Source organism: Bufo gargarizans, chromosome 8 (assembly GCF_014858855.1).
Source record: "Bufo gargarizans isolate SCDJY-AF-19 chromosome 8, ASM1485885v1, whole genome shotgun sequence".
Classification (NCBI taxonomy): Eukaryota; Metazoa; Chordata; class Amphibia; order Anura; family Bufonidae; genus Bufo; species Bufo gargarizans.
The window spans coordinates 144,559,498-144,573,585 of record NC_058087.1 but is presented as its reverse complement, the minus strand read 5'-3'; the positions used below and the strand labels follow the sequence as shown (position 1 = coordinate 144,573,585).

At 41.7% G+C, this 14,088-nt stretch overlaps 1 protein-coding gene across 3 annotated transcripts in view; it reads right to left on the bottom strand.

The window, feature by feature from the left end:
- Positions 1-2,269: 2,269 nt before the first annotated feature.
- MYH11 (myosin heavy chain 11) overlaps positions 2,270-14,088 on the bottom strand; it is an 86,262-nt gene continuing 74,443 nt past the window's right edge. For 2 of the 3 annotated variants that reach the window (XM_044302724.1, XM_044302726.1), the window contains 5 exons: positions 12,812-12,935; positions 12,526-12,734; positions 12,183-12,291; positions 10,940-11,112; positions 2,270-3,024 (listed from right to left, as the gene is read on the bottom strand). In XM_044302724.1, the coding sequence (XP_044158659.1) occupies positions 2,883-3,024; positions 10,940-11,112; positions 12,183-12,291; positions 12,526-12,734; positions 12,812-12,935 (757 nt within the window). In that variant the 3' untranslated portion in view covers positions 2,270-2,882. Of the gene's footprint in view, positions 3,025-6,930; positions 6,964-10,939; positions 11,113-12,182; positions 12,292-12,525; positions 12,735-12,811; positions 12,936-14,088 lie in introns of all 3 variants that reach the window. The other variant, XM_044302727.1, reaches the window with a different exon arrangement.

Here is a 14,088-nt window from a genome sequence, read left to right as displayed (position 1 = left end):
TTTAACTTGATGGACTTATGTCTTTTTTCAACCGTATCAACTATCTATGTTCAGCAAACTCTGTAGTCATGATGGGGGCCTTGGGCATATGGAAAACATAAGGAATTAGAAATTGCGGATTTTGGTGCAGATATGCTGCAGAAACGCATATAAATGTTCATTAAAATTTGTGTGGATTTTATGTGCGTTCACCCGCACTTGTGGCCTTAGGTGCACAAATTATTGCTAGTGACACCCACACATGGGTAAGAAGCAGGAGTGGTTTCTGGGTGTGACAATGTCATGAATGGGATGGGGCTGCAGTACCAAACACAGCCTCAACTCTATTTACCATTTGGAAGAAACAGCATGACACTCGCCAACAGATCAAGGCAGGAAGAAGTACAGTTATGTGTGAACCTAATCTATTCCTTACTCTACTGGAGAGTGCTGTACTAGCCCTTCTATAGGACTCCGGTTAAGTTGCACCATTTCTATCCATCGGTTCCCAACACCTGTTGGCGTTGCCATACAGAGGTTGGCTCCATGCTGCACATCTGGTGGGACTGCCCTGGGGTCGCCTCTTTGTGGCAAGACGTTTTTGCTCTGTATAATGCACTTTACCGGTCTACTATATCTCCTTCCCCTCTGATTGCCTTGCTTTCTATATTTCCGGGCAGGATCAAACATGTCAAAAAGGGAGTACTTAAATCATTTGTCCTTTCTATGAGGCAGATCATACCACGTCAGTGGAGATCTTCGGACAGTTTGCAGAGAATTACGTGGATACGTGCCCTAGATGCCTTACTCAGGATGGAAGAAATGGAAGCTGAGGCCTTTAATCAAGTCCACACATTTACACTAACCTGGGAAACCTGGAAACAATTTAGGAGCTCTTCTCGTTTTCAAACCTGGTTGGTCACAGGTGACTGTACCTGGTCTACTTGATATGCTGTCATGTCCTGTCCCCTATTCCCCCCCCCACTCTCCACCCCCCCTCCCCCTCCCTTGTCTTTTGTGTTGTCGTGTTTTGTTCTTGTCTGTCCCCCTGTCTCTACTAGGTTAACGATTTAGTCTGTTTCGATTAAGAGTTACATGTTAGTAGCCCTTTGTTTAACCTGCCATTATTGAGTAACTCAGGATTTGTCCTTAGTTCATATTCCCTTCCCTTTTAGCAGTCAAGGTTCTTCATGTCACACTTTATGTACCTAGTATTGCTGAAATCTCTCCTTTAGCATTTATTTGATGGCAATTGTCTTCTCGGGTCCTCATTGCTGCGACCCAAAGAACTATGGTGGTCTCTGAATCAGTCTATGCACCTTATTTTATTTTTATTTTATTGTTTTTAGTTTCGCATGGTCTTGGAATTGGAAATGGAGATATATTTTTCATACAATGTCTTGGTTGCTATGTATGATTGTTGTGTTCTTTTTCTATTTAATAAAAATAGATGCAACATTAAATTCGTGCCGTATCCTTTTTTTTTTTTTTTTGTGCCTTCATTTAATCTTACCCCACTAAATAGACCAACCAGTGAAGTTTGCCATAAAATTTTATTAGAGAAGCCAAATCAAAAGTTATTGCATTTAAATAGACATTAGTAACACAATGGGGTGGATTAAGAGTCTGCTGCTGTTCAAACCATGGAAGCGCCTAATAATCCTACCCCTAGAATATGAGCAACTAATACAGAAGGTCACTACTATGTAATCTTGTGCTGTATAATTTTAGGGTGGATGTGGCTTTAGCACGATCAGGGTGCACAAGTAAGGCTACTTTCACACTAGCGTTCGATCGGATCCGTTCTGAACGGATCCGATCATAATAATGCAGACGGAGGCTCCGTTCAGAACGGATCCGTCTGCATTATATTAGCATATAACAGCTAAGTGTGAAAATAGCCTCGGACGGATCCGTCCAGACTTTCAATGTAAAGTCAATGGGGGACGGATCCGCCTGAAGATTGAGCCATATTGTGGCATCTTCAAACGGATCCGTCCCCATTGACTTACATTGTAAGTTTGGACGGATCCGCACGCCTCCGCACGGCCAGGCGGACACCCGAACGCTGCAAGCAGCGTTCAGCTGTCCGCCTGTCCGTGCGGAGGCGAGCGGAGCGGAGGCTGAACGCCGCCAGACTGATGCAGTCTGAGCGGATCCGCTCCATTCAGACTGCATCAGGGCTGGACGGAAGCGTTCGGGTCCGATCGTGAGCCCCTTCAAACGGAGCTCACGAGCGGACCGACGAACGCTAGTGTGAAAGTAGCCTAAACAGTGAAATACATCTGAATTTAGTTTAAAACAAATATATTTAATACTGGTGAACAGAAAGGCACTTGGTGCATGAAAAAACAAAATCTCGACAGAATAAACAAAAAGTTGCACACTGGATCATAAAAGGATGTAGAATAAGAACATTTCCTTTGCGTCAACCAGTGAATGAAAGGGGTCAAATAGTAAATTTCAAATCAGAGAAATCTCAACTAGTCCTCGTGAGTTGCTCATTACCATCTACGTGTTGTGGCCTTTTCAGGCTACACTGGGCAGGCACTGGTTGGATCTGCCCAAGGGTGACCAAAAAGTTCAGCTTCCCTTGTAGAAGTAGACATCAGGGAGCGGAACCTTCATCCTAGACATCTAAGAGCAAGTCTGTGCTGGTGGCAATCTCATGAACGCACTGTGACAGCTGCTGTGTGGAGAGTAGATGTCTTAACTTGTGGGTTGGACCTTCTGCATGGCTTCTGTGCTGCAGTAGTTTGGCGCCATCTTGGTGCACGTGCAGTAGGGAGAATTTTCTTCATTGCCAGAGAGGCCATGAACACTCGCAGGCGTCTCATGGATTGAAGGGGGATAAATAAAGTTGTGACAGAGTCCAAAGGCACGTGATGTGATAAGGAGTAGGATTATTCACTTGCTTTTGTTCCATTGTAATCTGCATCTCGTGATTCGGCATCCTCCTCAGTCCCATCGGCTATGTTTTCTATAGCTCTTCTGTTCCCTGTGGATCGTCTAGGTGGGGCAAACCCTGATGGTTCATTTCCCCGCCTGTCAGAGGCAAGAAAAACTGTTAGACCTGTTTTCTATTGGCAGGTGAGCTGGTTACTTCATTTTTGGTTCTAGAAAATGGAAGATGTACAGTATTTGAGTTAAGGACCAGTAGTCAAAAATATTTAAAGGGATGTCACATTTCTTCATGGGTTTTACGAATCATAAAATAATTAAAATGTAGATTTCATCTTGGACAAATCTGGTCACAAATAATGTGGTGTAAATTTTTTTCTAAAAAATTGTATTTAAAAGGGATATTCTGTTTTCTGCAAATAAATGCCTACTGTATTAATTCTGCATTTGCAAGATTCTGCTGTCATCCGGGATGGACCACTACACAACCCAAGTTCTAGAGATCAGGGGTCCCCTAGCAGTTGGTTAAAAAAGAAAAAATTAAGCAAACATGCCACACAGGGGCCCGGAGGAGCTGGTGGGGTGGAGATCAGAGGGGTGACAGGGCAGAGTTTAGTGTCATGGGTGGAGCTTAGAGGTGTGACGGGCAGGGCTTAGCTGTGCAATGAGGGCCCCCAGAAATGCCAAATCCGTCCTTGGCTATCACTGTTCACTTTAGGGGGGAATAAACCCTGGTCAAGTGATGGACACAAAGGTGCACAGTTCGTTACAAGACACAGCTTCTGTCCTGCCCCTATGTGTACATCACATGACCAGGACTGTAGTTTTTTGAAAAATGACATAACTTTTCACGATCAAAACAAAAACAAAAATACTTTTATTTGCTAAAACTGGAATTACCCCTTTAAGCCCCATTTGGTAGGTCAGTGGTCATTATATCACTGACCAGGGTTGAAATTTTCTGGACCAGCTCAATAAGTAGGTGACTAGAGACTAAGATTCTGTCTGATCCACTAGGGGGCAGACTTAGCATTCTGAAAAAGAAGTCCTCTTGATCAGATTATCCTACAAGGTGCTACTCTGACGACTACACGTTTGCACTAAGTATTACTATATAAATAAGAAAAAAGTCGTTGACCAGAGATTGGTCTTTTTTTTTTCATGGTGGACATCACCTTTAAATATATGCATCTGTAACAGAGACAGATGAAGACACTGGATACATATCATACAGTATGCGATTATCCTATAATAAGAAGTGGATTAGTGTGGAACTGAAGGCACTTTTGACTGTGACCTTAGGTTATAATGATTTAGTTCTGGAAGTTGAAGCCACATCCCTGCATGCATTTTTGTCTTTGACAACAGTCATGTTACTGCAGACAAAGCTGCTTCCGATGCAGTTAATATGCAGTATTAGCAGGATGTCCTATCGTTGTGGCTTATACCAGGGATGCCCAACCTGCGGCCCTACAGATGTTGCAAAACTACAACTCCCAGCATGCCTGAACAACCTACAGCTATTGGGGCATGTTGGGAGTTTTAGTTTTGCAACAGTTGGGGGGCCGCATGTTGGGCATCCGTGGCTTATACCAATGTCACTATACCTGCCCGGATATTAGATGTACATTAAAGCTCATCTGTCAGCAGATTAGTACCTATGACACTGGCTGACCTGTTACATGTGCACTTGGCAGCTGAAGACATCTGTGTTGGTCCCATGTTCATATGTGCCCGCATTGCTAAGAAAAATGAACATAAAGACCAACACAGACATCTTCTGCTGCGAAGCGCACATGTAACAGGTCAGCCCGCGTCATAGGGACAAATCTGCTGACAGATGAGCTTTAAATCCAAAATCTTAGCTATTTCTCTGATATTTTTATGTACAATTGTTTTAAAAGAGCGGACTGGCCCCGTTAATACACTAGAGTAGTTTTGATAGATGAATACTGTATCATGGTAAATCATATTTGACAATCGTAAAACCCAAAAAATTATTGGGCCCCCATTGGGGTAAGGTCTACACATATTTCCTCTTGACCATTGTTACTGCATACTAATTTAGATTTTTATTTTTTTATGTTCTAGCACATGGCTGTTATACTTGTGCAGTGCTTATAATGTATAATTAGCCACGAATGCTGGACATTGAAAGCTAAGATTTTTCTTGTTGTATTAACCCCTTCAAGACCGTGCGACTTTTTTTTTTTTTTTTTCTCTTTCATTTTAGTTTTTTACGCCCAGATTTCTCAAAGCCATGACTTTTTTAATTTTGTCACTCACATAGCCGTAGCAGAGCTTGTTTTTTTGTGGGACAAGTTGTATTTTCTAATGGCACCATTTACAGTCGCATACAATATAGTGGGAAGTAAGAAAAAAATCCAAATGGTGTGGGGTTGTAAAAAAAAAAAAAAAAAAAAAAAAACTATTCCGCCACAGTTTTATGGGTTTTGTTTTTATGGCGTTCCCTATGCGGTAAAACTGACAGTTTCATTCATTCTCCAGGTCAGTATGATTACAACGATACCACATATATATTAGTTTTTGGTTGCATTTTAAAGGGAACCTGTCACCGGGATTTTGTGTATAGAGCCGAGGACATGGGTTGCTAGATGGCCGCTAGGACATCCAGAATACCCAGTCCCCATAGCTCTGTGTGCTTTTATTGTGTAAAAAAAACGATTTGATACATATGCAAATTAACCCGAGACGAGTCACGTACAGGACTCATCTCAGGTTAATTTGCATATGTATCAAATCAGGTTTTTTGACACAACAAAAGCACACAGAGCTATGGGGACTGGGTATTGCGGATGTGCTAGCGGCCATCTCGCAACCCATATCCTCAGCTCTATACACAAAATCCCGGTGACAGGTTGCCTTTAATACTGAAAAAAAATAAAAACTTTGGAAAAAAAATATTTTTTTCTTGTCATCGCCGTATTCTAACCCCCATAACTTTTATTTTTAAGTGTACGGAGCTGTGCAGGGGCTCATTTTTTGCAGGGCAATCTGTACCTTTTATTGATACTATTTAAGTGTATGACTTTTTGATTACTTTTTATTTAATTTTATGTGGGAGGTGAAGCAACCAAAAATGGCAAATAAGCCATTTTGACTTTTTTCCATTTCGGTATTTGCCGTATGGGATAAATATTTTTATATTTTAATTGGCGTTTTTCGCAATCTGCGATGCCCATGATGTAAATTTTTTTAAAATTGTTTATGTATTTTTATTTAGACTCCAGTGCCATTTTATTAGCATTAGAGTCTATTAGACAGGCTCTCCATAGGAACTAATGTTCACGTGCTTCCGGTCTTTAAATGTGGTCCCATTTGACCACGACATCTGAGATGTTTAAAGTGTGCGATCGACATTATCGTCGATCACATACATTAGTCCCGGGTCCTGACCGCCAATGTAAATAGGATAGGATAGAATTGATCCTGCCGACAGGATCCTCCTTTTTATATTAGGTATATGGGTTTGAAGAAAGACTCTGCCCTTTTAAAAAATTGGAGTACCCAGGGTATCTTAAAAATGTTAACCTGTAAATGAGAATAATCTTTACTCAAAAACAATGCCTTCCAAATAAAAAATAAAGTACAGTTAATGCTGACATATAGTGCTTATTATCATGCATGATGGACACATTCCACATGACAATGGAGAAGTGTGTTGAGTTAGTTAAGTGCGGTATACTGTTTACAATATGTCCATCTGGGTGGAGAACGTTAGTTTTTTAATTTGCTCAGTTGTCTCTTATGAATTAGATTGTATTCATAGATAGATGTCCAAGCCTTCAGATTTTGCAGGAAAAGTGTGGGAGTTTGAAGACACATTGCATGTTTCATCCTTTTTCATTTCCATTTTGTTACATGTATTTTTTTTACATGATATTTTACTCCTTTTAGTAGTCCAGACAATAGGTTACATGGTCTTTTAGAAAGAATTTGAGACAGTCAATGTGTCTTCAAAAGGAACAAGTAGAATAAGGTGGAAATACGCCCATCTAGGAGGAGCTGCAAAATTGAAGGCATTGGTACCTGCTTAGTCATTGCGTAGTATCCTGTGTCCCTCTGCAATAGAAAGTCTGGAGCTGTTATACCAGCACACCACAACAAGAGCACTTCACATCACCAACATAAGGATTGAAAAGTTCTGTTTCTAATCTGGACATGGTTTTTGTAATATGAACCATTCAAAAAGTTAAAGTGTTATAGTGACACGTCATAAATTTGATCAGAGGAAGCCTGGGTCATGAGACCTCATACCGATTGCCACTGGCTCTAGGTGGCTTTTTTGGGCTCTCCTGGGAGAAATTAGCAAAGTGGTCTACAAGCTTTTAGAGAGTCTATGGTCCAAGTACCCAATGGTTCTGCTTCTCCCAGGAGAACAGAAAAAACCTGAGGAGCACCTCTGTGTCTACATGGCAGCAAATCAGTGAGGAGATCATTACCTGAACCAAACTGATCAAAAACTATGATCATGTAAAATTAAGAATGCAGTCCTATCTGCTGGCCGCATGTTATACAGGTCCTTCTAAAAAAATTAGCATATTGTGATAAAGTTCATTATTTTCTGTAATGTACTGATAAACATTAGACTTTCATATATTTTAGATTCATTACACACCAACTGAAGTAGTTCAAGCCTTTTATTGTTTTAATATTGATGATTTTGGCATACAGCTCAAGAAAACCCCAAATTCCTATCTCAAAAAATTAGCATATCATGAAAAGGTTCTCTAAACGAGCTATTAACCTAATCATCTGAATCAACTAATGAACTCTAAACACCTGCAAAATATTCCTGAGGCTTTTAAAAACTCCCAGCCTGGTTCATTACTCAAAACCGCAATCATGGGTAAGACTGCCGACCTGACTGCTGTCCAGAAGGCCATCATTGACACCCTCAAGCAAGAGGGTAAGACACAGAAAGTAATTTCTGAACTAATAGGCTGTTCCCAGAGTGCTGTATCAAGGCACCTCAGTGGGAAGTCTGTGGTAAGGAAAAAGTGTGGCAGAAAACACTGCACAACGGGAAGAGGTGACCAGACCCTGAGGAAGATTGTGGAGAAGGACCGATTCCAGATCTTGGGGGACCTGCGGAAGCAGTGGACTGAGTCTGGAGTAGAAACATCCAGAGCCCGTGTACAGGTGTGCAGGAAATGGGCTACAGGTGCCGCATTCCCCAGGTCAAGCCACTTTTGAACCAGAAACAGCGGCAGAAGCGCCTGACCTGGGCTACAGAGAAGCAGCACTGGACTGTTGCTCAGTGGTCCAAAGTACTTTTTTCGGATGAAAGCAAATTTTGCATGTCATTCGGAAATCAAGGTGCCAGAGTCTGGAGGAAGACTGGGGAAAGGGAAATGCCAAAATGCCTGAAGTCCAGTGTCAAGTGACCACAGTCAGTGATGGTCTGGGGTGCCATGTCAGCTGCTGGTGTTGGTCCACTGTGTTTTATCAAGGGCAGGGTCAATGCAGCTAGCTATCAGGAGATTTTGGAGCACTTCATGCTTCCATCTGCTGAAAAGCTTTATGGAGATGAAGATTTTATTTTTCAGCACGACCTGGCACCTGCTCACAGTGCCAAAACCACTGGTAAATGGTTTACTGACCATGGTATTACTGTGCTCAATTGGCCTGCCAACTCTCCTGACCTGAACCCCATAGAGAATCTGTGGGATATTGGGAAGAGAAAATGGAGAGACGCAAGACCCAACACTCTGGATGAGCTTAAGGCTGCTATCGAAGCATCCTGGGCCTCCATAACACCTCAGCAGTGCCACAGGCTGATTGCCTCCATGCCACGCCGCATTGAAGCAGTCATTTCTGCAAAAGGATTCCCGACCAAGTATTGAGTGCATAACTGAACATAATTATTTGAAGGTTGACTTTTTTTTGTATTAAAAACACTTTTCTTTTATTGGTCGTATGAAATATGCTAATTTTTTGAGATAGGAAATTTGGGTTTTCATGAGCTGTATGCCAAAATCATCAATATTAAAACAATAAAAGGCTTGAACTACTTCAGTTGGTGTGTAATGAATCTAAAATATATGAAAGTCTAATGTTTATCAGTACATTACAGAAAATAATGAACTTTATCACAATATGCTAATTTTTTTTTTTTGAAGGACCTGTAGAGCAGGAGGAGCTGAGCAGATTGACATATCATTTGTGGGTAAAGAATAAGTATAACCTTCTGTTTAAGAGTCCAGTAGGAGGTCCTTCTCAGTGACAGCTGTCTCTGTATGCACACTCAAACATGGAAGGCTGTCAATCCCTGAGTAGACCCACCCACTGGACTCCTAAATAAATAGCGTAAGAGCAGAGGTTTAACAGGGTTATACAAACTTTTTACCCACAAATTATATGATCAATCTGCTAAGCGCCTCCTGCTCTATAACATGCTGCCTGAAGATCGTACTACTTTTTCAATGTGATAGGTTCCCTTTGAGAAACAATGATGGGTTCTGAACAAGGAGGATACATTTTCAGATTGATTCTTCTGATTTTCATTGTCCTGAACCAACCATTTCTAATACAAGCCCCAAACAGTTGTCATCTACTTATTTCTATTTGAATAAAATATTGCAATGTTTGAGTATGTCCTGCCCTCAAAACTTTCCCACCGGCTCTTCCTAAACAAATATTGTGGGTTTAATGAGGTCAATTAACAAGTGACACCAGTAGAATAGCTTCCTAGTTCCAAGTTAATCTTTGTATAATTTCACCCGTCCGGCATTCTTTGCCTCTTTTCCAGTGTAATGTCTTTTACCATACAAGGTAATGGAGATGACAAGATTGGCACAGCATACTGGCAGGCTCAGCTCCCCTGATAATGTGTTCTAATAGGGATGTGAGTGGTCAAAGTGTGGAGAAATAAACAAATGTGGCCTTAAATACCTCGCTGCTTCATCATCTAATACAGGAACAGTCATCCCTGCTCCCATATAAAAATATAATGTAAAGACATCATAGTGTGCATCTTCTGCAGGACACAAAGCAGGCACAGCTCATTTTATGGCACCCCTTACCAAAAGTTTAAAGAGGCATGTGTCCACATGATCAAGCCTATTAAACCAGGCAATGCCTGCTGTTAGGGTTGACCATGCTGAGTGAAATGCCCCCTCTTTTGAAGCAATCAGTTACACAGTTTTGAGAAATCTGTACTTGTATTCATATGCCAATTAGGTGTTTGGAGCACTGAGGGACAGGCCTATGCTCTCGGAGCACTACTTCACTACTGCCATTCCCCCTAAGCCACTCCCTCCCATTGAAAGACAGGGCCAGGCAGCCTCATTGTCGTCCTATCTGGCCCTGCAAGCTCGCACCTGCGCCAGCGAGAGTTCAATCTGCGCATGCACAGTTCAGATCTGATTAGCAGGGACAGCCACATGAGATCTACTGCATGTGCATCTATTGAACTCTTGCTGGCTCACGCACGAGATGGCAGGGCCAGGCGTCCTCACCGTCTTCCTGCCGTACCCTAAAATCTCGCACCTGAGCTGGCGAGAGTTCAATCTGCTCATGTGCCTTTAAGATCTTATTAGCTGAGAAAGTTGATTGTGATCTACTGTACATGCGGTGATTGATGTCTTGCCAGTGCATGTGCAATATTTCAGGGTGAGGACACCTGGCCCTCTTACTTAATGGGAGGGAGTGGTTAAGGGGAAAGGTAGTGGTGAAGCAGTGCTCCGAGGGGCTAGACCTGCCCTCTTGGTGCTCCATGCACCTGATTAGCATAAAAATATATATTTCTCAAAAAAGGCGCAATAGATTGGTTTAATAGGGTTGATCATGATGACAGATGCTCTTCAATGTCAAGTTATGGGGACCTAATGCAAAATCTGCAACCTGCCTACCATATGCTTTTATAATGATGGTGTATTCCTATGTGACAGGTGGGCCTTTAAGACCACAGAGACAACAGGTCTTAGCTGTTTTAACCTGGCACTAGGGGGCAGTCACTTCTATCTTGCCCTCATTTTGATTCACTCGCCCGCCATACATATTCACCACTTGCAGCCAGTACATATAATGACCTTACCTGAGTTTGCTCTTAAGTCCGCTGAGCTCTCTGGTCAGCGTATCATTACTCTCAGTGGCCTCATCCAGCTCTCTCTGCAGTTTCCTGCGGGTAGCGTTGAGACGTTGGGTTTCTTCTTCAGCCTCCTCTACTTGCCGTTTTAGTTGCTTCTGTTTTAAATTGCCCTTTTCGGCCTGAAATTGATGAATTGATACATGAGAATTGAAACATAAATACCATAGATCTATGCCAGGTTTTTTGGAATAGAAAAAAAAAAAATCAAATTTGTCATAAGTACCATTTTATGACAAAATTTGTGACTTTTTAGCATTTTTTCAAACACTTTCACCACTTTTTTTTTTTTTTTTTTTTTAAAGTGGGTGGGAGGAGACAGGTTGTGGGGTTTGACATGCTAATCTTAGTAAATGACCCCCATTGTCCTTGTAAAAGTGATGATCGTAGCCCTGAACAGAAGCTGGAGCGTGTTAACCTTGAGATAGGGGAGGAACTGTAGTTTTTCTAGCCTGGGCAGTCGCAGACCTTACCACCACACAAACCAAACAAATGGTTGGAGCCCCAGAGATGAGGGGACCCCCTGCTGGCCACAAGCGGTTGACTGAAAAGAATGAATAAATGGGCAGACATTCTGCTTGTGCAGCGGGCGAAGAGGGGAAGTGCTCAGGCTGCATTGCTAAACTTAAGAGTGGGCTCATGTAGTGGGCTTAGCAGGGTGACAGGTTGGGGGCTTAGAGGTGCGACAGGGGCCTCCAGTCATAAATTTGTTTGGGGCCCCTAGAAATGCCCAGTCCAACCCCGAGCCTGGGTGGAAGCCATTTAGGGGACTAACAGGTTAGAGTCCAATCTTACTTCATACCTGATCTCTTGGACCCGTCATCTATCCTGCTAGATTTAGTAAATAATTCTATTCCCCATAATACAACAATAATATGACAAATTGTCTGTAATTCCTCCAGGAAATGTATGAACATGACAACTAGGTGTTACAGCTGGGGGTTTGTCTGTCACTGCCCAATGATTGGGTCGCACCTCTTTGATAAGGAGAATAGTAACAACCAGTAGTCAGTTTATTTATAAATATTCAGGAGGAATAACAGAGGAACAGCACAGTGCAGCCTTCTAAGAAAAGATGCTCTAGAATTGCTTTGCAAAATTTCACGGCATGATTATTTACTAAAACAAGCAAGTCAGGAAATGTGACCGGTCTCCTTTAAAGGTTTATTTTAAGGTGTTGAAGTGGGTTTACCTGGTCCTTGTACTGCTCGGCCTGCTTTCTTTCATCTTCAACTTGCAGAAGAGCTTCTTTAAGCTTTTTGTCTTTTTGTTTTAATGATTTCAATGACGCCTGTTTGTCTCTGAAATTTACAAAGTGAATAACTATGGTAAATGTGCGTGACACTGATTTGGATGAGAAATGTCAGAGGCTACTGTTACAGCTTTAGCCCACTAGGTGGTGCTGTTGTGAGATGAACTACAAGGATGGAGTCTTGAGCAGCAGGACTACTTTATGCAGGTACTGTAAATATGTGCCATCATCTGTGTATCATAAAAAGTAAGGGAACAGAGATCCTTCAAGATAAAGTGCATACCTGGCTTCCTGTTCTAACTGTTCCTCAAGCTGTGAGAGCTTAGCTTCCAATGCAGAGATAGTGGACTTGAATTTGGACTTGACAGTGACCTCCATTTCTTGCAATTTGCTCTTGAGTTCCTTGTTCTGCCTCTCCAGCTGCTGGCGTGCGTTCTCGTTCTTCTGTGAAGTGCTGCGCTCAGCAGCCAGTTCATTTGTAAGTTGTTCTGCCTGAATGCAAAGATGCACAAAATCTATAAGGGCCAGTCCCGCTAGTTTATAATGTCTGCCATTGTCTTGATACCTACCTGCTGCACGGCTTTCCTCATTCTGTCACTCATGCCCTCCGTGTTGCCCTGTTCTTCCTCCAATTCCTCTTCCAGCTGTGCAATTCTGGCTTCCAGGCGACGCTTGTCATCCAGGAGGGAGGATCTATTGTAATTATGTAAATTATTGTGATATACTATATGACGACAAATATTTAACTAAGGTGGTACAACCTACAGCTTTTCTACAACACCCATGTTGCCCTGATATATAGTGAGACAGGGAGTTCTAGTCTAACAACAGCTGTCAAGACACAGGTGGTCTCGCCGCTCAGATAATAAACATAGTAGGGCTTCCTTCATATATAGGGGGAGATTTATCAAGATTCAACTTTCTGGTGTACAAAAGTCCATGCCTCGTCCAATTTTTAGAAGTGTCAAGAGTGATGGAAAGAGGGGAAAAAGTTGGAAATGTTGGTGCAAATAAAAAGCGGGTGAGGTGTGGACAGTACCTCTTTGGCTCGGCAAATTTAACAATATGGCATACATTACACCTGAAATCTACTCCAGCTAGGAGTAGATCCCAGTTGTGGTGCACAGGCAGCACGAAATGTGCCGAAAATAATTAAAAGGTGTATCTGGTGTATCTGATGTATATGACACCAGCCCAGTACATATTAAGCTTGGCTTTTTGTGCCAATACTATGTGTTATATTGATAAACAAAGACCCTTTTTGGCCCAGAACATATTTGTAAATATTAATAACCAATAGCCAAAGGCTATGAAGTTCAATTTTAAGCCTATTATTTATTTGTTAAAATATAATTTTTATTATGGTCCTGTTTAAAATAAAACAGAAAACGACGTAAATAAACACACATCGTTTTCTGTTTATTTAATTTTAAACAGGACCATAATAAAAGTTATATTTTAACAAATAAATAATAGACCAAAAACTGAACTTTATAGCCTTACTATGTGTTAAACCGCCATAGCTCCACTTTTCCATAATATGTGCAGCTAGTGATATATATAGACAATGGAATAGTGCACTCAGTTTTGCATTACTTCTGTGCTGTGACATCACAGATTCCTTTCCATACATCACCATGCATATTATCATACTAGTGATATCGCTGTGAGCCTTCTTTAAGACATCATTTTGCACATTATTCCTGTGCTGTAACTTCACTCTATGTTATCCCATGACTGTGACATCACGGTGTGCATGATGCTTGTGTATTTTAAAAACCAACAAAATCATAAGGTTCTCATATTCATGCTACCAAAGCTGGTCATGGTGGTTTGGGATCCTATA